Source organism: Equus quagga, chromosome 4, assembly GCF_021613505.1.
Source record: "Equus quagga isolate Etosha38 chromosome 4, UCLA_HA_Equagga_1.0, whole genome shotgun sequence".
NCBI lineage: Eukaryota > Metazoa > Chordata > Mammalia > Perissodactyla > Equidae > Equus > Equus quagga.
In genome coordinates, this window is record NC_060270.1 from 63,925,656 (window position 1) to 63,951,089 (window position 25,434).

Genomic DNA, 25,434 nt, shown 5'->3' on the forward strand with positions numbered 1-25,434 from the left:
GGCGCGCGCCGCTGCGGGCGGCCAGGGCGCCGAGTAGTCGGGCCGGGCCGGAGCGCGGGCGGCGGTGGCGGCGGAGGCAGCTGCGCCCGCGCCCCCCGCCTCCCAGGCCCCGCGCCCGGGCTGCCGGCGATGGTGACACATGCGGCGGCGGCGCGCCGGCGGCAGGACCATGGTTGAGCGCGCCAGCAAGTTCGTGCTGGTGGTGGCGGGCTCGGCGTGCTTCATGCTCATCCTGTACCAGTACGCGGGCCCGGGGCTGAGCCTGGGCGCGCCCGGCGGCCGCGCGCCGCCCGACGATCTGGACCTCTTCCCCACGCCCGACCCGCACTACGAGAAGAAGTACTACTTCCCGGTGCGCGAGCTGGAGCGCTCGCTGCGCTTCGACATGAAGGGCGACGACGTGATCGTCTTCCTGCACATCCAGAAGACGGGCGGCACCACCTTCGGCCGCCACCTCGTGCAGAACGTGCGCCTCGAGGTGCCCTGTGACTGCCGGCCCGGCCAGAAGAAGTGCACCTGCTACCGACCCAACCGCCGCGAGACCTGGCTCTTCTCCCGCTTCTCCACGGGCTGGAGCTGCGGGCTGCACGCCGACTGGACCGAGCTCACCAACTGCGTGCCCGGCGTGCTGGACCGCCGCGACCCCGCCGCGCTGCGCACGCCCAGGTGAGCGCCCGTCGCGTGGCCGCGCCGTCGGGCCGAGGTGGTGGGTCCCAGCTCGCGGCTGCTCCCCCGGGCCCGGCCTGCCCTCCCTGCCCTCTTCTCCTGCCCTCTTGGGCGTCCCCCCCCCCCACCTCCCCGCGCCGCAGAGCCTCTGGATCCACTTCTGACCTGCTGGGCGCCCGAGGCCCCCAGTTCATCTCCTTGGGCCCGCTGTCACCCCTGCCCTCTAACGTCGCTCTCACCTCCTCCGTGCCTCTGCTGTCCCCACCGCCCGCCAGGCTCCGTAGTGCCTGGGCTGCCCCCGGTCACCGCCCACTGTCCTCGGACCTGCACCTGCCGGTATGGGTCCGGGCTGGCCTTCGGTGGTCTGGCGGGAAAGCGGGGTCCCGTGCGTGTGTAGGCCACCTGGAGCGTTCGCCTCCCTGCGCGGCTCCCTTACCCAGAGCGGAAGTGAGGGGAGGGCCGGGCCTCGCCCCCTCACCTGGGGCCCCCGCCCGCGGGGGAGGAGCTGCCGGCGCAGGGGCTGGCTCTGCCCGCCTTGTGCGCAGGTAGAACAAAGGCCGGAGTGTGACCTGGGGCAGGGGGAGGCAGAGCTGCCCGCCGTCGTAGTTGGGCCAGAACCAGGTGCAAGCCTGCTGTGAGAGAGGGACGAAAGCCGGCCAGCAGCAGCTGGTCGGGGGCACCTGTGCAGCCAGACACCTTCCCTGGGGCCCCCTTGTCTGTGCGGGTGGGGCACAGGACTGTCTCGTGTGTGAGGCAGCTCTCTTGGGAATCACTTTGTAGCCAGAACCGGAGCAGTGCTGGGTTTCGGGTGGTTAAAAGTTGGGGTTCTTTTCCTCTTGGCGGCGGTGGTGCTCTATGGGCCCTCTCCCAAGGCTGGCTGGGCTGCGGAGGGCCGGAAGGGACGTCTTCTGTGTGCCTCTGGTTTATCTTCTGTATTGGCCTTAGCACTGCATCTGCAGACAGGCTGGGATTGGGGGAGCTGGTGTGACCCACATCCTGGTTCTCCTCACCGCCACTGTTTGGGGTTAGGAACGTGCAGGGTCTCTGTGCGTTTGTTTGGGAGATACAGCTCAGGTGTCTGGCCAGTCCATAGCTGAACGTGGTCCGCGGCGTTGCTCTGCCGGCTGAGCCCTTTCCTGTGGTCTTTCCCAGACTGTCAGGAAATTGAGGCCCCACAGCTGGGGGGGGGGGGGGGGGGGGGGGGCATCCCACTATGCCTTGTTTCCCAGCCTGCACCCTGCCCCCACCCCAGCAGCTCCCAGCCTGAGGGTGATGTTCCGGGTCCCCCTTAAGGCCACAGTGGTTACAGGTCTGCCTGTCCAGCACCCTTGAAGTATTGCTTCCTGCCCAGGACTGGGTCTGCTCCCACAAGCCCTTTTCTGTTTTAACACCATCTCTGTTGTCTAGCCACTCTGAGCTAGAATGTGCTGGACCTGGGGCCTTGCAGCCGCCACCCACTCTCCTGCCCACCAGAGCTGTAGGTCCTTGGAACTGGGCACTGACCAACCCCAGTAGGCCAAGTGGGTGCCTCCTTGCCTGCAGGGATGGGTGGGGGGGCACCATCCTGTCTGTCAGAGGGAATTGGTGCAGGAGACCCAGTAGGGGAGAGTGTGCACAACCTGCTCTGGGGGCTGCCAGCAGGCCCAGAGCCTTTGAAGCAGGCCGCCTAGCAGAGGTGGCCTTGGCCCCACTTTTCAGCCATGCCACTCTTACTGCACCCCTGCCTCCTGGGGCTGGTTTTGTCTTTGGGTCACTAGGGGTGAAAGGCCTCTGGCCACCATTCTCCGGAATTTGTCCACCTGAGTAGGAGGCCCAGCTGCCCTCACAGCCAGGAGAGGGAGGACCAGGTGGGGCAGATGGGGCCCCCACCCAGAGTGGGTGTCTGTAGCAGGAACAGAACACGCCATGCCTGGTCAGCCGGATGCCTCTCGCCCCAGGCTTGGAAGTTGCTGAGCTCAACAGCGTGAGGCCAGGTGGAGGAGGGGTTTCCAGGGTCCTCAAGAGACCCTCCCTCTGCTGGCCAATCTGGGAGTGGGGCTGTGCACCAGGCAGGTGACAGAGCTCTGCCCTCTCTGTCACCTGCTCCCACTCCCTTCACTTCTGTTCCAGGCACTCAGCGGGTGGTTTTTGAATGAGCTTCCTCAAGAGGCCAGGGAACCTTGGCTTCGTGCATTTATAAGCCTGTCTGCACTGAGTTTACTTGCTGAATGCTCCCCTAGTCTGGGGCTGGGGCTGGGCCTGGGTGCTGTGGAGGTCCCATCTGCCCAGGGACCCAGCACCTCTCCAAGGCGACAGTGGTAGTACCGGCATCTGTCTGCTGGATGCTTGGGGTTGCGTGGTGCCTGGTTTCAAGAGTCTCAGATGTCACCCTCGCCGTCCTTCCAGCAGGCCCAGGTCCTACCCTCCCCCAACCGTGTGGGTGATAGAGTGACCGCCTGGCTGGTGAACTGAGGAGCAGGTGAACCCGGCTGCGCTAGCTGCCCTGAAGGGGCCCTCTGCGGACTGGAGCTGGGGCGAGGACCCTTTCTTCCTCCTCCCTGTGTTCCCGGAGCCAAGCACGCTACGGGGGCTTCAACAACGCCTCCCTGCCATGGGGGCACTTCTGGAGCCTCTCCACCCAGCTCTCCCAGCTCGGCCGTATTGGGGGGCCTAGGAGTGGGGGGCCTTGTGGTGCGGGAGGTGAGGGTTTTCATGGGGTCTGCGTCTCCGCGCCTCACGTGTCAGCCTAGGTCGTTCTCCGCTGGCCATGCCTTGAGGTGACAGGTGGAGATGGACGGGTGTTCAGCGCCTTCCCGGATCGTGGTTTGGAACTCCTAGCAGCTGTTAGTGCTTCCTGACTTGGAAGTATTGGTAGGTTTCTCTTTTCTTCTGTGTCCGCCGAGGGGGCTGCCACACCTGCTGGCATCAGCTTGTAAGGCCCTCCCCAAGAAGGACTGGCCTTGGAGAGGTGGGGCTGCCCACGATGGCCAACTGTTGCAAAGGCCCCTCTGGTTAGTGTCTCAGCACCTTGTGCTCCCTGTTGCTGTAGAGTCAGAGGGGTGCTCCCAGAGCCACAGGGTCTCACCCTCATCTTCCTGTCTCCCTGCGGGGGACAGAGAGGAGCAAGGTTAGGGTCTTGCCTAGATTGCCCTGGAATGTCCCTGAAATCGTGTAGCTTTCATTTGGAGCCGCCAAGGGCATTTGGGACCTGAGTGTGGCTTCCGGGCCACCTTTGTTGGAGTCCTGGTCTCAACCCGTGTCTTCTCTGCAGCAGGGCCCCCAGGAGGCCGTAGTGGGCTCCCAGCATCTGTGATGGTGCCCTGTAGAGACTGTGCTTCTTGCAAGAGGCACAGAGCCAAGGAACCCTGGCGTGGATGGCATGTGTCCTCTCAGTCCTGCAGCTTTGTCTCCGGTCTCACACCCTCTCCACCATCCCGAAGTCCTCTCTGGTTCCAGAAATCTGTTGGTGCTCTTGGCTGAGCCTGTGCTGTCCCCTGCCCAGCATGCCTGCTTCTCCTCCCACTGCTTTGCCAGCTCCTCCTCTCCTTTCAGCCTTAGCTCTGCTGCCCCTTCCTCCAGGAAGCCTTCCCTGGCAGCGTCCTGTTGCCTTAGGTGCCCTTGACTGCTCTCCATCTGCCATCCTGGCATGTCCACAGCGTGTTGGCACTGGCTGGATGCTGAGCGCCTGCTGCCCACATGTTGGCACCAACCAGAACATTTTCCTGGTCCCACAGCCTCTCCAGGAGCTGCTCTCAGCCCCTTCTCCCAACATGTCTCTGGCGAGTCCAGGTCAGGGAGCCAGCCTTGAGTGCAGTGCCAGTCCCAGAGAAGCTTGGGGACTCCGACCAGGTTGGGGCTGACTTAAATTGGAGCGTTTCTGTGGTGCTTGACAAGTTCCAAGTTGCCTTCGTGATCACTTTGTTCTGTACGCTCGAGGGACAAAACCTGCATTAGACTGCAGAGAAGCAGATGTTACAGAGCCCGCGCCTGGGACCCGGGAGCAGGCCCGGCCACCAGAGGGCCTGGTCGAGGTGCCACCATGGCCTGTTTGTCCTGGGGAGGCCTTGGGCTGTGATGAAGGGAATCTGAGGTCAAGCTGTTTAGAATTAGATTTTCAGTAAAAACAAAAACAAAATGTCTTGTTTTTAAGCAAATGCATAAAAAGGCAAGCTTTCAAATGGCATACTGACCATCACTTTTTTATCTGTGCGTGTGAGGAAGACTAATTGAGCTAACATCTGTGCTAATCTTCCCCTTTTTGCTTGAGGAAGATTGTCGCTGAGCCAACATCTGTGCCGATCTTCCTCTTTTTGCTTGAGGAAGATTGTCACTGAGCCAACATCTGTGCCAGTCTTCCTCTGTTTTATGTGGGATGCTGCCACAGCGTGACTTGACAAGCAGTGCCAGGTCCATGCCCAGGATCCAAGCCTGTGAACCCCGGGCTGCTGAATCAGAGCACATGAGCTTAACAGCCACGCCTCCAGGCGGCTTTGCCGAGCGTTGTTGAAGTGGTGCCTGGCTTGTGGGATCCTCGTGCTCTGTAACTTGTGTTGTCTTTACAGCACCACAGAGCTTCCTGTCCTTCCAGGCACTTCACCGGTCAAACCTGGGGCCTCGCACAGGGCGCTGGACCGCTGGACCGTGCCGGCCAGCTCTGCTCTAGGGTCTTGTCTGCTCCCGGGTCAGAGAGCCTTTCTCAGTGGGTATAGCTCGCAGCCCTGGGACCCAGGGGCCAGTGCAGCCCATCATCTCTGGGTGGGAGGTTTGAGAGAGCTGGGTGCTGCCCTTGGGGAGTGGCAGATGGTGCGTGAGGTCCTAGCTTTGTCGTCCTTACAGGATCCTGAGTCTGTCTTTCACATCTCTCCCCCCCACCCAGTTTATTTGTTATTGTTGTAAAGTAATGATCAGGGTAGATAATTGGGAGGAAAGTGTAGATGAGAAAAGCAAAGTCACTGTATTCTCCATGCATACTTTTTTTTTTTTACTATAAAATTGAAACCATAATATAAGTTCTTCGTAAATGCTGTACACGTCATTAAAAATTCAGTCCTTGAGTGGCCGCGGATGCCGCCCCCTCTGGGAGCGCTGTGCTGGCTCTCTGAGCACGCAGGTTCCCGTTTCTGGCTCTGAGTGGTGCCGCAGTGGACCCCTGGGGTAGAAGGATCTGCGTAGCCTGACTTCTTCGGCGGTTCCTGGGAGCAGGATTCTGAGCTGGGCGCCCTGAGTGTCTCACTGCTCTCCATGTGAGCGCTGAACTGCGCCTGAAGGGCTGCGCCTGGGGCGTCCGCGTGTCCGTCCCAGCAGCGCCCTCCTTGCTAGTGCATGTTGGGGTGGGTTTTAAAAGAGTTTACTTTCTTAAATCAGCAGAACATGTCTATCTGTGGTTTTTATCGGAAAGTCCCGCCTAATGAGTGCACTCTTGGAGGTGGCCCGTCACTGTAGAGGGGTTTGGGAGGGGCTGTGCCCGGTCCCCCCAAATGCCTGCCCATCTGGTCACGGGAGTCTGTTTCACCCCCACCCAGGGAGCAGCTCTCTGCCATCTGGGGTCTGAAGGAGACAGGTGACCGGCTATGGGGGCCTGAGGTCCAGAGAGGGGAGGGTGCAGACGGGAGGCTGGCTTTTGTCTCCTGAGTGCTCTCTGGGTACTTGGAGTGGGTCCTCTAGTTTGGCACCACCACCTCCGCAAGGCAGGTGTGTGACAATTGTCCCCATTTTCTGCACAAGGAAGTCAAGACCCAGAGATGTTGGGGAACTCTTTACAGAGTCCCTCAGCCTGGAGAGCCGGGAGCTGGCATTCGAGTCTGTCAGTCCTGAGGACTGCGTGCCCCGCCTGCGGCCCACCCCCCCAGCTAAGGAGGCTGTCCATGGGCGAGAGCAGCAGCCAGCCGCTGGGTCGGACCTGCCACGCTCAGAGCGTGCGGGCTCTCGAGACCCTGGGCAGACGCAGGCAGTGTCATGCATGGACCTGTGTCGTTGGGTTTGCTGGGAACATCTGGCAGCCTTCACTGAAGCGGCAAGACGAGAGCCAGGCCACATCCTCCTGACTCTGGCAAGGTAGCACCCAGGCTTTGCTTGTGGCGTCACTCGGGGGCTTCTAGCACTGTGTGGTCGGTGCCCCCCACTGCCTCTCCTCTCCCGTGGGGTCGGGTGGCTCTCAGGTGGTCCTGAGGGCCTGCAGCCGCCAGCCCCCTCCCCAGCCCTGTCGGAAGGGTTGTGTAGTTTAGGCAGGAGGTGCTTCAGCTGGTCTGCGGAGCAGAAGCAGTCAGGGAGGGGCTCGGGCCCTCCACAAGATGGGTTTTGAGCACTTTCCTCAGGGATCGTCTCTGGCCACGTGGATGCTTCCTGGTGGTAGCCCTGCGCCCCTTTTCCTTGAGGCTGGTACCTCACCTCGCTTGCCAGCACTCACAGGTGAAGAGATATGTTTGCAGGTTTTCGTGTCTCAAGACTGTTCTTGCTTCTTCCAGAACTCAGTTGGCTCTTTCTCTTCCTATTAAATTTTTGCTGTCTGTTTGAGGTTTTATTTTTGAAGGGGGGTCTATAATGCAGGAAAAAAGTCCTGAATTTGACCAGGGCCTCATGGGGTGAGATGCTGCCCCAGCCACAAAAATAGGCAGGCATGTGAGTGCTGACAGCAGGAGGTATGAGCTGTAGCACCTGAGGGGCTGGGAGAAGCTGCCTCCACACAGGGTTTTGCAGGATGAATAGGAGTATAGACAGGAAGTGGCGCTCTGGCACCGCAGTTATCTAAGACCACAGTCAGTCGCAGGGACAGATGAAAGCAAAAGAGGGCAGTGGGACGGGGGACAGTGTGAGCAGAAGAGGGCTCTCCCAGAAGGGCAGACAGAGGCCCGGGCCTTGGTGTCCAGTCTGCCCCTGGATGCAGGCCCATCACTTTCTGCTGTGGGATTTGTGGCCCCATCTCCGTGTTCCTCCCTGGGTGAAATGCCCCATTCCTGGTGTGGCTTTTCCCAAGTCCCCAGCCACACAACCTGTTATTTTGGAAAAGCATGATATGCACATACCCACGCAGCAGAGAGAGTTCAAATGCTGATCCCAGGCTGCCCAACCTGGGTGGACACTGTTAGAGGACGTCAGAGTCAGCCGGGCGGGCATAGGAGGCTGTCCAGCCACTGGAGACTACACAGATCCTACTCCAGCCTCAGCGTGGGCCTGGGGCCTGTTTTCCTTGAGGGGGGAGCAGAAACCAGCCAGGGCATCCTTCTCTCCCACTGCCCCTGGCTGCGCTGGCCGGGCTCCTGGCCAGCCCTGTGGTGCTGGGAGCATAGCCGAGGACCCGTGGCCATCCCCACAGCCCTGCCTGCCTGCACCCTCTCGACACTCCTTCCAGGGTGGCAGGGCTGTTGGAGGCCCCACCCCACCCTGGCTGTTGGTCAGTTCCTTCGCTCAGCTGAGACCCTGGTACTGCGGCCTCAGCTCACCCAGGGCTGCCTGTAGAGACAGACACGCCTGAGTCCTACAGGAGCACAGGAGCTCGTGGGCCCCTGGTGTGGATGGGGTTCTGAGACTCCAGGGGAGGCCTGAGCCGTGTGGGAACTTGGTCCCTGGGTTCCTTTCTGGAGGCAGGCAGCAGCCCTGGGCCTCAGCAGGACCTGGAGCAGAGAGAGGAGCCCCCTGGGCAGCCCCTCTCACCTTGTGTCTGGAGCCGATGGGTCTCGGGCATGGGGGAACAGCTCTCTGAGCCTCGGTGTCCCTGTCTCTAAAATGGGGATCTGGAGTTTGTCATTTGATTCTGTAGGGGGACTAGGGACTGTTACCCGTGACCTCCTGTGACATTGTGGTCCCTCCAGCCCCAGATTGTGTCCACGTCCTGCAGAGCTGTGGCTGCTCATAACCTCTAAGAATTTAGCAATCCCAGGGTGGAGCACAGGCCTCACCGCCCCAGAGTGGGGTCCAGTTCCTGATCTGTAAGGCGGGCTGTGGTGGTGGGGATGAGCCTGGTGCACGGGCTCCCCAGCAGCCGCGCATCTGGCGCATGGCATGTCTGTGAGAACCCGGCGTGAGCAGTGCAGCCGCCTTGGTGTGTTTCCATGGGACGTGTTTACATGGGGAACATCAAAAGGCCCAACGGAGGGAATCAGAGCAAATCAGCCATTGTCTGGGAAGACAGTAACTAGAGAGATGAAAGCTCTGGAGTTAATTGCTCACAAAGCTGTAGGGTCAGGGGGTCAGTGTCCGTGGGGGATCCACTCCCGTTGGTCCCAGGAGGAGCTGGGGACCCCAGTGTCTCTGGAGCCCGCCCATCGCCACAGGTCCATCCGCAGAAGTCGCGCTTGCCCTGGTGCCCTAGGATGGACGTCTGAACAGCTCTGCTTCTGAGTCAGACCAGTCCAGGTTCCAGCTCTGGCCCTGCTCCACACCGAGGCGCGCTCACAACTCTCTGAGCCTCGTTTTCCTTACCTGCCTGGTGGAGCGATGGGAGGACTCGGCGAGAACATGCCAGTAGTGAGCTCCAGAAGCTTCCCTCTGTGCTCCACGGCAAGTGAGGACAGAGGCTATCCACAGGCAGCCCGGCGGCGAGGATGCCAGCCTGGGTGAAAACAGCACCAAGCCGATGGGAGAGCAGGAGCAGCGGGCAGCCGTGGCCCACCTTGGAGCCGGGGGCCCTGGGACATACGAGGGAGCAGCAGCAAGCAAAGGTGGGGACAGGGAAGGGCCCTTCTGAGCTAGCCAGGAGTTCACCTCCTGTCCCCACTCTGAATTGTTCAGCTCGAGGACCAGCAGGACGCTTCCTGTAAGCAGCTCAAATCTCCAGACATCACTGGCCTTCCGACGTAGTGACCTGGGACAGGCCATGCTTTGGCCTTGGGAGCTCCTATTCTCCCTAGGCTGTGGCGTTGAGGACTCCTGTGTTCCCTCCTGTCCATGCCGACTTGACAAAAGGGCTTTGCTGTGTTTGCTCCCTGCATCTCGGAAGGCCCCCACCCTGCTGGTCAGCTGCAGGTGCAAGGGGCGCTGTGATCATGGCCTGTGGGGCCAGACAGTTGGTCTAGTGTCTGTGGCCTGTGTCAGCAGCTTGCTCACCTGTCCCTCTGAGAACCCTCGAGACCCAGCCACTAGGAACTCGATGTTGGGGGGAGGAAGGGGTGAAGATGTCAGGTGACTGGCCGTGCACAGAGAGGCCTGCCTGGACAAAGTCCTGTGCTTTGTCCTGGGAGCAGAAGGGAGGGTGTTTCACAGACCAGCTGAGTCCTGAGTCCTTGCTCTTCTGTCCCCCCAGCCCACAGAAACCCAGGGATGTGGTGCTCCTTACCCTCCCTGGACCCCCGTCTGCCCTGGGCCCAGGCTGTAGTCACCCACTGAGGGGCGTGACAGGGCAGGCTCCTCTTTTCACTGGTGCCTCCCGTGACCTATGTCACCAATACCTCTGCCCCCACTGCAGGCTCAGAGCTTTGCACGGGGGTACACACGAAGCCCTGTGGCCTCCCCTCTGCCCCCCCAACCCCATCACCACGCTCAGTGTTTCTTGTTTCTCTTGCACCCTTTTCTGTGCTTCCACTGCAGACATGGGCAGCCCTTGATCAGTGCATAGCACTGTTTGGATGGTACGTCCTTTCTGGGACCTGCGTCCAGCAGCACTGGACCTTCTGCAACATGCTTTCTTCGCTCAGCCTTGTAGTTGAGGTTTGTCCATGTTGGTCCATGACGTGCGTGTCTAATTCATGGCCTGCTGGATTTAACATCAAGTTTGTGTAGATACATCTCTTTTATGCATTTTGTTCTGGGAGCAGAAGGGAGGAGTGTGTCCCAGACAAGGTGCCAGTGACCCAGCTTGCCCACCATCCTCATGTGTCCCTGGGAGTGGGTGGGAGAGAGGATGGTCCTTACTCAGCTGTACAGGACGTGGCCAGCGCTCTCAAGACTGGCTCCTCCACCCCCCACACAGTGCCTGAGGTTCCCCATCATCTGGCCTGTCAGGCATCATTTTCTCTAGGCCTATAGCTGTGAGATGACCACTGTGGTCTTGGTGCGTTTCCCCCTGATGGGGGAGACAGGCGTCCTACTGTGTACTGGCCACTGAGGGTTCCTGTTCATGTCTTTGGGATGTTTTCCCCTGTGAGGTCCTCGTTATGTATCCTGGGACGAAGTTCTGTGGCTAACATACTTGCCAGGCGTCTCCTCCCGACTGTCCTTCCACTTTCTGACACCTGCACTGGTAGGAGACAGTGGGCCAGGCTCGCCCCGTCCTCAGCCGACAGCACCGAGTGCACACGCAGGGAGTGGAGGGGAGTCTGCCTCTGACCCCTTCGGGACCCCCTTGTGGTGGGGGCTCAGCCAGAGGCCTGGAAGGCTGAGTGGGTGGCAGATGACTGGCTGACTGGTCGCCCTCCCTGCAGCAGGAACACCTCCCGGGCCTTTCTCAGAAGTGTCAGCAGCGCCCAGGGTGGCAGCTGCACTAGCTGGGCCCAGAAGGCCAGACAAGTAGCTGGTCCTTCTGCCCAGCGTCTCACACCCATCATTTGCTGGGGTCCCCGTGAGATTGGGTTAGAAGAAAGGATTCTGCAGCCAGAGCCCGGAGCCCATTGCTCTGAGGTCACAGGACTCTCCTTTGCTCCAGAGGGGAATCTGGGCAGGGCTTTCTCAGAAGAAGGCCTGCCTGGGTCACCCCTCAGCCTGGCTAAAGAGCCAGACGGTGCTCCCTGGGCCTCCAGCTGGTGCCCAGCCCCCTGTCTGCTGCAGCCACACCCAAGGGCTGCCCTCATGGCCCTCCTCTGCGGGCGGAGCTTCCTGCACTCTCCAGGAGAGGAGCACGGGGCAGGGTACCTGTCCCCCCCTCAGCCATGGGGTGCACCCCCAGCCCTGTGTCTGCAGCATTGGCTTCTAGACCACCCCCTCCCCACTGGCCTAGGAGGAGTGGCCCAGAAATGACTGTCCTTCTGAGAACGGGACAGCTCTTGCTGCCGCAGGGTTCACAGGGCCCAGAAACAAACATGGGCACACATCTGCCACCCGTGGGAGGCGAGAAAGCCTCTCCCCACTGGGTCCTGAGCTTTAAAGGCTCACGTGTGCATATGCACCTCCCTGGAGCATTGATGTCCTCAGGAAACAAGGGCCTGCAGACATCGAGGTTTTGCGTTGCATCACCGCGGCGGGAGGCGGGACAGGCGTGCCGTCTGGGAGCAGTGGCCAGGTCTGGGGTGCGGCATGGCACTTTCTCTGGAATCCAAGCGCACATTCCCTGTCGGGGGAGCCTTTGCAACAGAAGAAGGTAGTCCTCCAGCTAGACCCCAGCTGACGGGGGAGGGCTTGGGGAAGGTGCTGTCGGAGAGGTGGCACTGCTCCCATGTACCCCACTTATAAATGGGTGTGCGCTGTGCTGGGGGCTGGGCAAGTGGGGGTCCTGGCCTGGAGAGGGTGCTGTCTGGAGCAGAGTGGCCATGACCCACCGCCGCCTCACTGCTAGGCCATCCTTGCTCACACCCCATTGTAGGGGGCCCCACTTTGTAGTTGAGGAAATTGAGGCTCAGGGAGTCTGAATAACTTGTCACCAAGGTCCCACGGGGCAGAGCTGTGGCTCCAGAGTTTCCTGCTCTCACCCCTCCCCAGTGACAAGGAGCCAGCGGGTCCCCATCTAGGAGAAGAGAGCCAGGCGTAGAGTCAAGCCCGCCACACTGGCCACCTGTGGCCGAGGGTGACAACCGCTTCAAAGATGGGCTTCCCAGCAGCCCACGTTGGTCCAGGGGTCCTGCGGGAAGCCCCTGAGTGACTGCCTGCCCACCCTCCTAGGAACCTACTGAAGGCATGGCCGCCAGTCGAAGACAGGGTGTCATTAGGTCTGCTGTGTCACTCCCCAAGGCCTGAGGGCAGGTGGAGCAGGAGGACAGCCCAGATGGCCTCCCAAGGGAGTTGGAGGTGTCTGATGCCGCTGTAGGGAGAGGCTCTGCCTGGGCAGGCCCAATGCCAAGGAGCGGCGGGCCCGGCCTGAGCCCCCCGGCCCTCCTGCCCACCCAGCCCACTGCAGCACCCCAGGGCCCATGTCCTGAGACGAGAGACCACAGCTCGGGTGCAGGCCTGACCCCCATTCCCTTGAGGTGGGCAGCTCCAGGCAGTTTGTTTTGCTCCCATGAGTCCAGACAGAAGGCTGATGTGGGCCCACCTCTGAACCCCACGGAAGCTCCGGGCCCCCAGAGTCCTGCTCTAAAAGTGTGCAGGCGTTGGGGCCGCCTGGTGGCGCAGCAGTTAAGTTCGCACGTTCCACTTCTCCGCGGCCCAGGGCTCACCAGTTCAGATCCCAGGTGTGGACATGGCACCGCTTGGCAAGCCATGCTGTGGTAGGCATCCCACATATAAAGTAGAGGAAGATGGGCGTGGATGTTAGCTCAGAGCTAGTCTTCCTCAGCAAAAAAAAAAAAGAAGAAGAAGAAGAAGAATGGCAGCAGATGTTAGCTCAGGGCTAATTTTCCTAAAAAAAAAAAAACAAATAAAAGCGTACGGGTAGGAGCCAGGGGCCCAGCCCTGTGTGGAGGACTCGTTCTGCTGCTTCCCTGGAAGCTGGGCTGGCAGTGTGCCGAGAGGAAACACCGTTCTCATCCAGTAAACGGCAGTCAGGTTGCAGCCCAGTAGGTAGAAGGCGGCAGTGGCACCAGTGTGAGGCTGTTCCAGAGCAGGAGCAGACCCCCATCCTCAAGCAGTTGGTCACAAGGGGACCCGGCAGGCGTCAGGCAGTGCTCGCTCAGGAGCACAGATCACATGTCAGGCTAGCGGAATCCTGGAGTATGAGAGCTTAGGAGGCCCTGGTGACCTGGGTGTCCTCCATCTGGCTCTCCCACAGCCTCAGCCCAGCCATCTCTGGTCGCTGTGTCCCTCTGCTGGCCAGGCCAGAGGCAGCGCCAGGCGTGGAGGGTGGTCCCGCCTGCAGGACTTAGCACAGCCCTCACAGTGTGCCGCAAATGGGGTGGCAGGGTGAGGGGTGGAGCTGCTGTCCGGGCCAGCTGGCCGGCGGAACAGGGCCCTTGTCTGTTCAGCACATCATGTGAGCTGTTCCGGGTCACTCCAGAGGAAATGCTCTTCAGCCGGGTCAGCGGGTTACCACAGAGCCTGGGGTGGGTGACAGCCTACAGCTGTGCATGGATACTTGGTCACTGGCCTCCACCAGCCCGCCCCGCTCTGAGCCCTGGCTGCCCAGTCTGCTGGCTTAGGAGCCTGCCACTTGTGGGCCAGTGGCTGTTGCCTGCTGAGGTGACGCAGGAAACCCCAGCCTGGACTCTGCATGGAGCCTTTGGGGCCTTTTTCGTTTGTTTAGCAGGTTTTTACTGAGCCCTCACTCTGTGCAGTCCTGAGGGGCACTGACGTGGGATCCTGGCCCCTGCCCCTCCCCACCAGAGCTGCCCAGCTGTGTATGGAACGGGGGCCTAGCTGTGTCCAACAGGCAGCCCAGAAGCAGGAGAACCCAGGGGTCTTGGCCATCCAACCTTCCTTGAGTTGTACTGGTGGCCGTCTCAAGTTGGCAGGGGCAGTATGAGGGCCTGGACCCCCTCTGGTGGCATCTCTGCTGTCCATCTGCCGAGGGCCTGGACCCCCTCTGGCAGCATCTCTGCTGTCCATCTGCCAGGCCAGTCACTGGTTTTCTGCAGGGGACGTCAGGTCAGGGTCCTTTCACACGCTCCCTGCTCTGGCCTCAGGCTGGATGCAGCCGGGACGCCCCCCACCGGGCCCTGCCGGGACTCGGCTCTGGCCCACGGGCACCAGTGGCCTGGGCACAGGCACACTGTGAGGCGGCTCCATTCTTCTGTTCCAGATGGGGAAGCCGAGGCTCAGGGAGGTCAGACGACTTGCCAAAGGTCATGCGGCTTAGGCAGCAGACCCAGGACTTGAACCCAGGCATCCTGGAGCCCTGTCTGTGCCCTAACCACGCTTTTGGTGGCAGCCACTTGGCCACTGTCACTCTGGAGCCAGTCCTCAGAGGGGGCAGTTCTCAGGATGGGCCCCTGTGCTGCCCAAGGAGCAGCGACTTCCCAAGAGAAGGCAGGCAGCCAGCGTCCTGGGCAGGGTCAGATGTTGCCCAGGCCAGCCCAGTTGGTCCCAAGTGCAGAGAAGAGGAAGCTCAGCGCTGTAGAAAATTCACTCACATATCTGAGAACTGTCGTGTAGACACTTACCTTTATTTCTTCCTTCCTGTAACACTAGCGCATGCTGCAGCCCAGGAGCCAGCCGGGGGTGCCGGGCCACACCTGGGACCCTCCCCGTGCTCCGCCTCTCAGACCCTCCGAGGCGGCAGCACCAGCTTAGAGCGCAGGGCCTGGCTCAAGTTCTTTCCACTGTGGCCACACCGGGTGCAGCAAGGGGTTAGGCACGCTGGCAGCCTGGGGGTCTCCCGATGCCCACCTGGCTTCCAGATGCTGGCAGGTGTTCCTGAGGGCCAGGCCTGGCTTTGTGGCGCGGGCAGTAATGCAGGAATGCTTTCTGATTGATTGGAGCTTGAGTATATCCAGGGAGAGAATGGTGGGCACATGGAGCGCCTGGCCCTCTGCCCTCCCTGCCCTCGGGCTTAGCTGGGGCTTCTGAGTGGTTCTGGTGGGGGAGGCAGAAGCCAGTATGCTGTCCCCGACTGCTCGGCGGCTCCCAACCATGAGGGCTGGTGGGGAACAGGCCACTCGGGCCAGCCAAGCCCCAAGGACCTCCTCAGCCACGGTTTCCACAGGTCCCAGGGGATCCCATGGGAGCCAGGCTCTGGCACGCAGGGCCACAGGCCTCGAGCCTGCACACTTGTGTCCCCAAGGTCAGGACAAGCACCTCCACCTCTGTCCTGTGCAACAGATTGTGGACACGACTGGCAACCACTGGTCTGATGACCACTGGGTCTCCACTGGGCTCCCAGCCCCCTCTGACCCCATGCCTGCCGTTCACACCACCCGGGATGAGAGGGAAGGCGGCTGCTGGTAGAGGGCCTCAGGCATTCCTGGGTGGCACATGGCATGGCTCCTTTTCCAGTTTGGAGGCTTTTTTTGTCATCTGCCCTCTGTCACTGCCAACCACAGGCCACCCTCTGCCTCCAAGCGGCAGCCCTGGACTGGGGCTGACTTTGTGTGGCCTCAGGGATGCTGGCCACTTCCCTGTGAAAGGGCAAGGTGCCCCTCCCGTGAGAGGGCAAGAAGCTGGGGGGTTCCCGGGGCTGACCTCAGGCTATGAGACCCCTTTGCCCTCACGCAGCCACACCTCTCATTCACGGTCACACACACTCCCAGCAGCTGTGCTGTGGAGCCAGCCGTGACTCAGAAACATCCTGGAACAAGAATTCCTTTTTCTCTTACAAGTGGTGGCTCTCTGGGACGTATCCTCCCGGCTGAAATTCCTTCCCACCAGCCCCTGAAGAACTGAGCGGTTTCCCCTCCGCAGCTGGGCCGCCCCTCAGAACAGGCCAGGGCTCAGAGGAGCCCTGTTTTCAGGAAGATTTGCAGTGGTTGCACCAGCAGGAGGCGGCAGCCTGGAGCCGAGCCTGCAGCCCACACGAGGGATGGAGGGCGGGCTCTGGGCTTTGCAGGAGGCTGTCACGGGGGTGACAGACCAGACTCCTCAGACGGCTGGACCTGGGGGCACCCTCCCTCCCTCCTGCCCTTCCCGGAGAAGAGACCCTGGCTAGTGACAGTGACAGCGATCCTCATTTCTTAGGTAGGCACGACGGATGGGGCGTGTTGGGCGCTCCCTGTGTCTGCCATCAGGCCGCTGTGGGGGGGCGGTAGCTGAGGCAGGTCTGGGGCTCAGGGCCTCCCCATGCTTCCCAGGGGCCTCCCTGTGCACCCTCGTCCCCACAGCCCTGCCCTCAGCATGTGCCACGTGTTAGAGACAGGCCTGTGGTTCTGGCTGCCGGAAGTCAGGGTCGAAATCTACTTGGGGTCCCCCTTTTTGTGGCAGGTGCAAAGGAGGGAGCCCTGGAGTCCTTTTGCCCTTGACGTTGGCAGAGCTCGCCCGGCCCAGGGTCTGACGTCCCGTGCTACCTGGCCTGGGCCTCGGCAGAGCAGTCTGGGCGTTAGGTGTGCGAGGGACCCCGGCCCCAGGTGGGGTGCAGCCCTCTGCCTGCCTGGAGCCCTGAGCCCCGCCCCCGCCACACGGCCTCTGTCCCACCAGCAGCTGGGGTCCCTCGAGACAGGCATGGGCCACTGCGACTTACCTGCATATCCCAGCTCTTTGCCGAGGCCTTGGCACAGAGCAGGACGTGACGTTCAGAGATAGAGCCCAGCTCAGGCCCAGTGGGTGATCTCAGACAAGTGCCGAGCTTTCTGTGCCTCAGTTTCCTTATCTGTCAAATGGGGCTGGTGCCGCTCTCTCCAACTGGCCTGGGGTTGGGAAATGTGGCCTGCTGGGGTGCCTGGCCCCCAGGGCAGGGGTCCTTGAGGAGAGGGCACTGCTGTCTGTCCTGTCCCAAGTCTGATGTCCAGGGAGCCCTGAAAGGACAGCCCGTGGTTCCCTGCCGTCCTGGATTGAGCTGGCGGTCCATGTTGCTTTGACCCCTGCAGTGGGTTGCGAGCAGGGGGAGGGGCTGGCAGGGGCAGAGGGCTGCTCCTGCTGGCAGACCTGTGGCCCAGGGCCCAGGGTGAGACCGAGACCGGAGCCTAGGTTTGCTTGTTGGAGGGTGGGGCAGCAGAGCACCGCCTCCCAGGCCATTGGGCATGTGAGGCCCCTGGCTGGCGGGTTTGGGGTCACTGGTACTGGCGTCAGGTGAGGCATGGTGCAGGGAGCGAAGTGGGGGCCTCTGTGCTCCCTGTGCACTGTGGGAGGCGGGTGCCTGCCTGCTGAGCCCGTGCTGTCAAGCAAAGAACAGCAGCAGGGTTCTCGGCCAGGTCACCGCTGAGTCCCGGGCCATGGCCGGTGCCGCTGCACACCCCACCCCCCCATCTTCTCTCGGTCCTGCCACTCCCTTGAGAGCCCCGCCCACCCGCATGGGGCCAGTTTAGGCCCGCAGACTCCTTTTGTCCCCTGGTTGCTGAGGGCCCTTAGGGTGGCTGTGCCCAGAGTAGGGCCTTCTTTCCTGAGAAGCCCGCGTGGTTTTGCTCTTGAGGACTTGCCCCGCCCAGGGCTGGTTGCAGACACTCATCATAGAAGGATCTTTTTTCTTTTTATTATGGTAATTTATACATGACATAAAACTTATTATTTTAACTACTTTCACGTGTACAGTTCAGTGGCATTAAGCACCTTCGCATTGTTGTGCAGCTACCACCAGCATCCATCTGTCCCCACTAAACACTGTGCGTTGTCCTCCCCTCCCCCCCTCAGGCAACCACCTCTGCTCGCTGTCTCCGTGAATCTGACGACTTCAGTTCGTCACCTCGTATCAGTGAATCATAAGTGTTTGTCTTTTTGTGACTGGCTTATTTCACTGAGCACAGTGTCGTCAGGGGTTATCCAGGTTGTAGCGTGTATCAGCACTTGGTTGCTTTTTAAGGTTGAGCCTGCCGCTGTGTGCATAGACCGCACTTTGCTTATCCGTTTGGCCATCAATGGATGCTTGGATCGCCCCCACCTCCTGCTCTTGTGAATAATGCTGCTGTGAACATGGGTGCACAAATATCTGTTGACGGCCCTGCTTTCAGTTCTTTTGTGTATAGAAGTGGAACTGCTGGATCATATGGGAATTGTCTAATTTTTGAGGAACCACTATGCTGTTTTACATTTCCACAGGGTTCCAATTCCTCCGCATCCTTACCAACTTTGTTTTCTGGTTGGTGACTTGTCACTGGCCTGGAGCAGAATGGTCAAGAAGGCAGTGCAGAAGTGCTGGTGTGGGAGCTGCTTAGTGTCCCGGGGAAGTCTGGCAAAGTCACGTTCCGACTCCACGGGCCCAGAAGTTGGGAAGGCAGGGGTGCAGGATGGCACTTGGTAGAGTCGGGGGCAGGTGTCCAGCAGAGGGTCTGGGCGGGCGCAGACAGGAGTGGACAGGTCCCTGCCCTCAGGAGGCGTGGACCGCAGGCCTGCTGGCTCAGAGCTGAGCTGAGGAGTGGCACCTTTCATGGTGTGCTTGCCCCTGCAGTGGTCTCAGTGTCAGCCCCTGAGTGGGGCCAGGCCCAGCCCCCTGGGAATCCCAGCGTGGACACTTCAGCTTCTGCCTGGCTGAGTGTGCCATGCCATGGTCTGAGGCCAGCTGTGGGACTGGCTGGGCCCCATCGTGGCTGCAGACCCCTGCTCATATAGCGCTCACTTCCCTGTCGCTTCCACCTCCAAGGTGGGTTGTTAATTTCTCAGCCCCCGTGGGCAGTCGGGAAACTGCCGTATCTGTGCTTAGGTGTGTGACTCGCCTTCCTTCCCTGGTGCCCCAAGGCCACGTATGCATGGGCTCTGTGTGCCAGGCCACCCTGACGTTTTCTGTGCCTGTCTGTCCCTACAGGCCCCATGCAGTCCAGGCTCGGGGAGGCTGGGAGTGTGTGTCGAGCTGTCTCGACCCAGGGACCCTGGATTCATGAGGGATTCCTGCACGGGGTCATTTGTGGCTCTGGGGGCTCCTGGGTCTTGGGCTGTAATAGACTTCATGCTCCCCTCCCAGGCGTGGGGGCTCCAGACAACAGGCAGGATGCTTATGGTCCAGCCGGCACCATTGGCAGGCTTGCAGCCTTCACATTCCTGTTTCCTGATTCCCACCAAGATGGGTGCCATCTTGGGGACAGTGCAGGGGCCTTTGCCTCTGAGGCCATCGCTCAGCAGCTGAGGCCCTGGACACAGAGGAAACCTTCTCAGCGGCAGGAAGGGCCATGGCAGACCCTGGAGGGCTGGAGGCCATGTCCTTTGGCTGAACCTCCAGGCACAGTTGGGCCACGTTTTCATTACCCTTTGTGAGAAATCTCCGAAGTATGTGTATGTATGTGTGTTCCCGCATCTGAGCCCTCCTGGGGCATGGCCAGCTTGCCAGGCAGTGAGTCCCCCCTCTTTGTAGACCCAGAGCCCCAGACACTGAGGCTGTGGCCTCAGCCAGCAGGGAGGGTCCGTCCCCAGGTCCCTTGGGGCCCACCGTTTGCTGCTGCTGCTGCTGCTGCTCCTCCTTCAACCTGGAGAGTTCCCTCCTCTCTCAGAGCAGGAGGAGCCGTGGTTTCCGGGAAGTCTGGAAGCCCTCCTGGCCTCCCGTGTTCCGTGTGAGGAAGTCGCCTGACAGGCAGGCGAGGGCCACCAAGGGTGCCCCACTGACTGCCTTTGCTGTTGGCTTTATGGAGCGAACATCGTGCTCCTCGGTCTGTTTCGTTCTGAGCCTCCAAGCCTCAACCGTTCTCTGAGTCCTCGCTCGGCCCGGGCCCCGTGCTGGCCCTGGGGACTCGGGTGGACGAGCCAGGCTAGTGGGAGATGGGCCAGGAGAGGGGCAAGCACGTGTCATGTGACATGCCCATGCTGAGAGGCAGGCCAGTGGGGAGGGTCAGAGAGGAAGGAGAAGAGGAGAGGGAGGTTCTCAGAAACAGGACTGGGAAGGAGGGGGGTGTGCAGTGGGCACTGGGCTGCCTGGACAGTGCGGGGCCCCCGCTGCGTGCATAGCAGGGCTGGCTGTCGGAGAAGGAGAGCACGCTGTAGAGGGGAGCAGAGCAGGGGAGCAGCCTCCCAGTGCCTGTGGAGATGGAAACCCACATGCTGTGTGTAGTTGAGGGGCCTGCAGCCACACAAAGGACCCCAGACGTGGGCCTGGGCAAACATCCGGGGGTTGGTCTCCAGGGCCCACTTGCAACAGGAGTGGGAACAGAGTTGGGAGGGGCAGGCATTGTCCCGGGGCCTGGAGAGCACAGGAGGGTGGCCAGCCTGGATTCGGAGCCCTCAGGATCCCTCCCCTGGAGGCCCGGCCCACAGAGGGCAGCCATTGGCCTTGCCAGTGCAGGCAGGGGTAGGTCCCCCCCAAGTCTTTCAGCCCTTGCTCCCGAGTGGTGATAGGGGGCTGAGTGGGCACCTCTGGCACAGGCTGGGACCTCAGTCCTGACAGCGGCATGTGTATTCAGATAGCTCACAGGACCCCCAGAGCCCTCTCAGAGGTGCTGGGAGGACCTGGCTGGGGCTGGGTTGGGGGGGGTGCAGGTTCAGCTGCACCCGTGGAGGGGGTCAGCGGCAGAGGGAGTGGCCCTCCATGGACTCCCAGCTCCCAGCGGGCGGGCCCACCAGGACCCCCACAGACAGGCCTTGGCCACGGGCTTTGCCAGCCCTGAAGCTTAGGGACAGGTGTGCCCAGGTGGGAACCTTGGCGTGGCTGTGTGTGGCTAGGGGAAGGAGATGATGGGACCTGCCATCTGGGGAGTGATCTTATGCTGCTGCCTGGCTGCTGCCTGAACCAGGGAGGGAGCCCCCAGAGCTATGTCTGCTGCCACCATGGGACGGCAGGTGGGCAGCCTGCTGGTGCTGGGGCGCGTCCTCTCTCACAGGAGGAGTGCTGCTGACCAGAGGCAGCAAAGGCCTGCCTGCAGCCCCTCTGTCTCCCTTGCACTGCCTTTGTCAGAGTCCCCTGTGTCCCAGGCCACTCCTGTGTGAGTCAAGCCGTCTTTTCCAGCTGGAGCCCGTCAGCTGATGGCACCCCGTCTGCCCCTGAGCTCCCACTGAGTCACTTGCACCACGTGCCCTGGCCTGCAGCCCTCAGAGCATCCAGTCTGGGGTGTGCTCACTTCCTCAGTTGCTGCTCCCTCTGCTTCAGGGCCCCTCTGTCCCTACCTGAGTGCTGGCTCCATCCCGCAAGATGGCCAGGGCCTCTGCCTGGTGCCTACAGCCAGGAGAGCTCAGGCCCCACCATGCTGCCACTGACCATTCACGTTTACGTCTCCCCCACCCTGTACTCAGGGGTTCCCCATTGGACTGTCAGCCCTCCCCCAAGGGTAGGGTGCTAGACTCAGTCCCTCCAGCTTCCTCCCCATCACCAGGGCCTGGGAAGCGCTGCTCATGGCACTTTCTGCTTGCTTCTCCTGGGAAGCATGGTCCTGAGTTCCTTGCGCAGAGCACACCTTCACCTCAGTACAAGGCTTGAGCCCCAGGTTGTTTCTGTGGCCAGGCTGGGATGGGCCTGCACCTGCTGCTTCCTCACCTGCACATGGTGTGGGTGTCCCTGCCCCGAACACTGGGCCTAAGTATGTGGTCAGTAGATGGGCTGGAGCCTCCAGCCCACCTACCATTTCAGGAGCCTGTCCAGGCCAGTGTCCTGCGGGCTTGGAATCCATGGAAGGAGCATGGGCAGCTGGCGACAGTCCCTCTCAGGTCCCACCCCTTTCACCCAAGCTGATCCCTTTGATGGTGGGTGGGCCTGGGGCTTGCTTGGCCCTGCCCTACTCGCCTCCTGCCCCTGCCCTCCCTGCCCAGTCCATTCCCCTCACCACTGCCCAGCACAGCCTCCCCCAGCTGGCTCTTGCCACCTCAGGCCTCTCTGCCAGGCATGCAGGGGACTTCTGGGCCAGACCCTCTCTCTCTCTTGCAGCCACCCCAGGGATCGAGAAGCTGGGCAAGGGTTTGCCTGGGTGGGGCTCGGGGGGAGTATGCATTTGGAGGACCCTGAGCCTGTGAGGGAGTTGGACGGAGAAAGGGGAGGGCTAAGAACCATTTACAGCAAGGGGCGTGGGCCCCAGCTGATCAGTTGGAGGTGTGAGCAGCAGCAGGGCCTGGGCCAGAGCTGTTAGCACGTGTTCCTGTGGCGATGTTCTCCTCCAGGTCCGTCCAGGGGCCTCCCTCAGGACCCTGCTCGCCGCTTGTTTCCTAAGCACACACAGACCCCTGCAGACAAGAAGGGGCTTGCTGAAGCGAGGCAGCAGGGTGGGTGCCATGAGAGTGAAGACACTGGCCCCGCACCCCACCTCCAGGTGTACCCTCCCCATCCACTTTGCTCCAGGCAAGGCTCCAGCCTCTGGAGACCCCCAGTCATGTAGCCAGGGGCAGGCACTCTGGCTGACGCACCTGCTGAGCTCACCTGGGGCCTGGGGCCCTCCCTGCCAGAGCCCCAGCCCCCAGGAGGCTAGGCGCGGGGATGACGCAGGCTGATGAGGCCGCTGCTTCCTGCTGCTCCTCCCGTGGCATGGCTGCCCCAAAGCTCCAGAACCCCTGCCCCCTGAGAGCAACCCAGACCTTTGCTCTTGGACACTCTGGGCACAGGACATGCAAAGTAGTTCCCTCCCTTGGGCGGGGTTATGAGGGTGAAGCTCCAGCCCTGTGCGTGCACGTGGGTGCTCAGCAAAGACGAGATGGACAGACAGACAGACTCCTTCCTGTTGTTTTATCGTGTGAGCCGAGACCCCGTACAATGGAGAGCCACAGCGAGGAGAGTGGGCATCTTTGTCTCATTCCTTGTCTTAGCAGGAATGCGTCTGTCTGACTCCTCCCTGTGAGGACCGAGTTGGTTCCAGGTTATTTTGGATACCTTACCAGGTTACGAAAATTCTCTTCTGTGCTTAGAGTTTTCGTAACAAATAGGTATTTAATTTTAGCAAATGCTTCTTATGGTCTGTTGAGACCTATCATCTGTTGCTGTGATCACTCGCGTATGTGGGTTCTCTCCTGTGAAACCATCCTTGCATACCTGGGCTAACCTGCTTGGTCAGTGTCATGTCTCATGTGGTCTACTTGATTCGATAAGGTTTTTGTTTGGGATTTTTACATCTACATTGGGAATGAAAAGGGCTGTAATTTTCCCTTCTTCCCATGTGTTCATGTGATTTTGGTGTTGGGGTTATGTTGGTCTCATAGAATGAGTTGGGGGGAGAGTGTGCATCTCTTTACTGTTGTCTACCAAGGTTGCACAAAGTTGGGTAATGTTATTTTAAAATTTGGTAGAAATCGCCTGGCAATTTGTTTGTAGGAATTTTCCCCGTACTTTTTATTTTGAAAAATGTGAAACCTACAAAGTAGTTGAAATAGTAGTGCACCCTTACCCCTTTCCCCTAGAGGCAGTGTCAGCCTGTGCTGTTTTGGCGCCCATGCCTGTGCACCTGTGGGTGTGTGCATATGCCTTTTTTTCTTTCTTTCAAGCTTTTTGGCAGAACTCTTTGAAAGTAGGCTGCAAGCATTCCTCAATGCTTGAATACTTGTAGGGAGATTTTTAACTACTTCTTTGATTTTTTTTTTTTTTTTAAGCTTATAGGACTGCTTATGAATTCTATATTTGACTCTTGGCTTTCCTCTCCAGTGTGTTCCCTGCGGCCCCTCCTCATGGCTGGTGGGAGCAGGGGGTCACTCTGGCTGTTTTTTCTCTAGTGGCTCTCCTCTCCTTCCCTCATGGCTGGGTGGGGGTCCCTGGGCTGGGCCCCCCTCATGTGGGGTGCTGTGCTGTGGACTCTAGGACGTGGTGTCTGTATCATGCAATGAAGGAACAGAAAGATGCGAGAGACTTTCCTTGGGTTGCTCTCAGGGCTACACTGCTGCTAAGTGGCAGAGTCCCTGGCAAGTTGGGAGACCTGTTTCCTGGTGCCAGCAGCAGCATGCTCGGTTCCCACGGGCACCCTGCCCCAGCTCCTCTCAGAGACCCTGCGTCTGGGGTTGATCAGTGGCAGGCACACCAGGTGTGGATGCCCCTGATAACTGGGAGATTTGGGCCAAGGAAGGGTCTTGTGAGCCTCAGTTTGTCCATCTGCGGAGGGCATCTCAGAGTGGTGCCTGCCCCAGAAGTTGTAGGAATAAAGCGAGTGAATGCCTTTTGGGACCCCCCCTCACACCAAGCCCCAGCCCTCGTCTCCCCCCGTGATGGACTGGCCCCTGAAGTGGCCTGGGGCGCCCGGTTCTGGAAAGCCGCCCAGGACTGAGGCTCACTGCTGAGGGACTGCTCTCCCAGCTCCTCAGCCAGGGCACCTTCCTTCCGCTGGAGAGCAGAGCTGGGCCAGCAGGGACCACAGGACAGGAGAAAGTGGGGCATTGCAGCTAATTTAGGCATCAAATGGCTTCTGTCTCGAGCATGCTGTTTAGGCTCTGAATTTCTGTACTCAAAGAGCCTGCGAGGCCATCATTCACTGGCACCCTGTGCTTGTGTGGGTGGGTGTGTGTGCATAGGAAGCGAGTGTCAGCTCCCTCCCCTGTTAAAAGCAGAAGAAAAAGTTTCCCAGGGCTCCAGGCCCAGGGATGAGCCTCCTTGGCCTGTGGCCCGAGTTGCGTTTCTGTCCCGTCTTTGTGCCCAGTGTGTGTGTTTTCCAGAATGGCATCAAGTTGTAACAGGAGCTTTGCTGTGGCGCTTCTGTTCATCACACGCACATGAGCGTGCTCCTGTGTCTGCAGAGCCTCCAGAAGGGCTGTGCGCCGGGTGGCCGTGGAGTCACCAGGTGTGGGTATCAAGTTGTGCACCCCTGAGCTCACACAGGCCCTGCGCTGTCTGTAACCTGGCATGGCCAGTGTCTCCCTAGCTGCTCATGCCGCAGGGCCTTCTGCGTTCCGTCTTGGCTGCGTGTGGGATGTGTCTTGGCACAGAGAGACCTGGAGGCTGGCCTTGCCTGGCCAACAGCGGGAGCAGGTTGAGTGGGCGTATCTGCAGCACACTCTGGCAGGGGCCACCGCTGCCTCCAGCCTCTCCCTCCTTGGGCCCAGGCGGCCATGGTGGGTCTGCAGCTGCAGGCCGTGAGGACATGGGATGGGGGAAGTGCCTTAACAAAGGGCTGGAGGTAGAAGAGTGAGCCCAAGAGCTCTCGGCCAGGATTCAAGCTGGCAGCAGAAGACCAAGGCTCCAGAGGCAGATCTCAGTGATTCAGCCAGCACACGGCTGCCCAGGGAAGGAGCGGGCACCCCAAGGTGTGAGTGTGTGTGTTCAGGTGGACGTGAAGTCCTGTCTGCGGGTGTCAAAAGGCAGAAAGGGCCAGGCAGGTGGGTGTGAGATAGGACTGGGCAGCCATTGTGCACAGGTGGGGTCACGTAGGCCCT

The 25,434-nt window shown here is 60.5% G+C and overlaps 2 protein-coding genes across 11 annotated transcripts in view; one reads left to right on the forward strand and one right to left on the reverse strand.

Moving 5' to 3' along the window:
• The window catches only part of LOC124237902 (uncharacterized), a 23,945-nt gene extending 18,987 nt beyond the window's left edge, over nucleotides 1–4,958 (reverse strand). For 5 of the 10 annotated variants that reach the window (XM_046658005.1, XM_046658006.1, XM_046658000.1 and 2 more), the window contains exon 1: nucleotides 906–4,958. In XM_046658005.1, the coding sequence (XP_046513961.1) occupies nucleotides 1,141–2,229 (1,089 nt within the window). In that variant the 5' untranslated portion in view covers nucleotides 2,230–4,958 and the 3' untranslated portion in view covers nucleotides 906–1,140. The remainder of the gene's footprint in view (nucleotides 1–905) is intronic. The other 5 variants (XM_046658002.1, XM_046658007.1, XM_046658004.1 and 2 more) reach the window with 2 other exon arrangements.
• HS6ST1 (heparan sulfate 6-O-sulfotransferase 1) overlaps nucleotides 7–25,434 on the forward strand; it is a 45,916-nt gene continuing 20,488 nt past the window's right edge. The window contains exon 1 of the mRNA XM_046657998.1: nucleotides 7–666. Within this exon, the coding sequence (XP_046513954.1) occupies nucleotides 140–666 (527 nt within the window). The 5' untranslated portion in view covers nucleotides 7–139. The remainder of the gene's footprint in view (nucleotides 667–25,434) is intronic.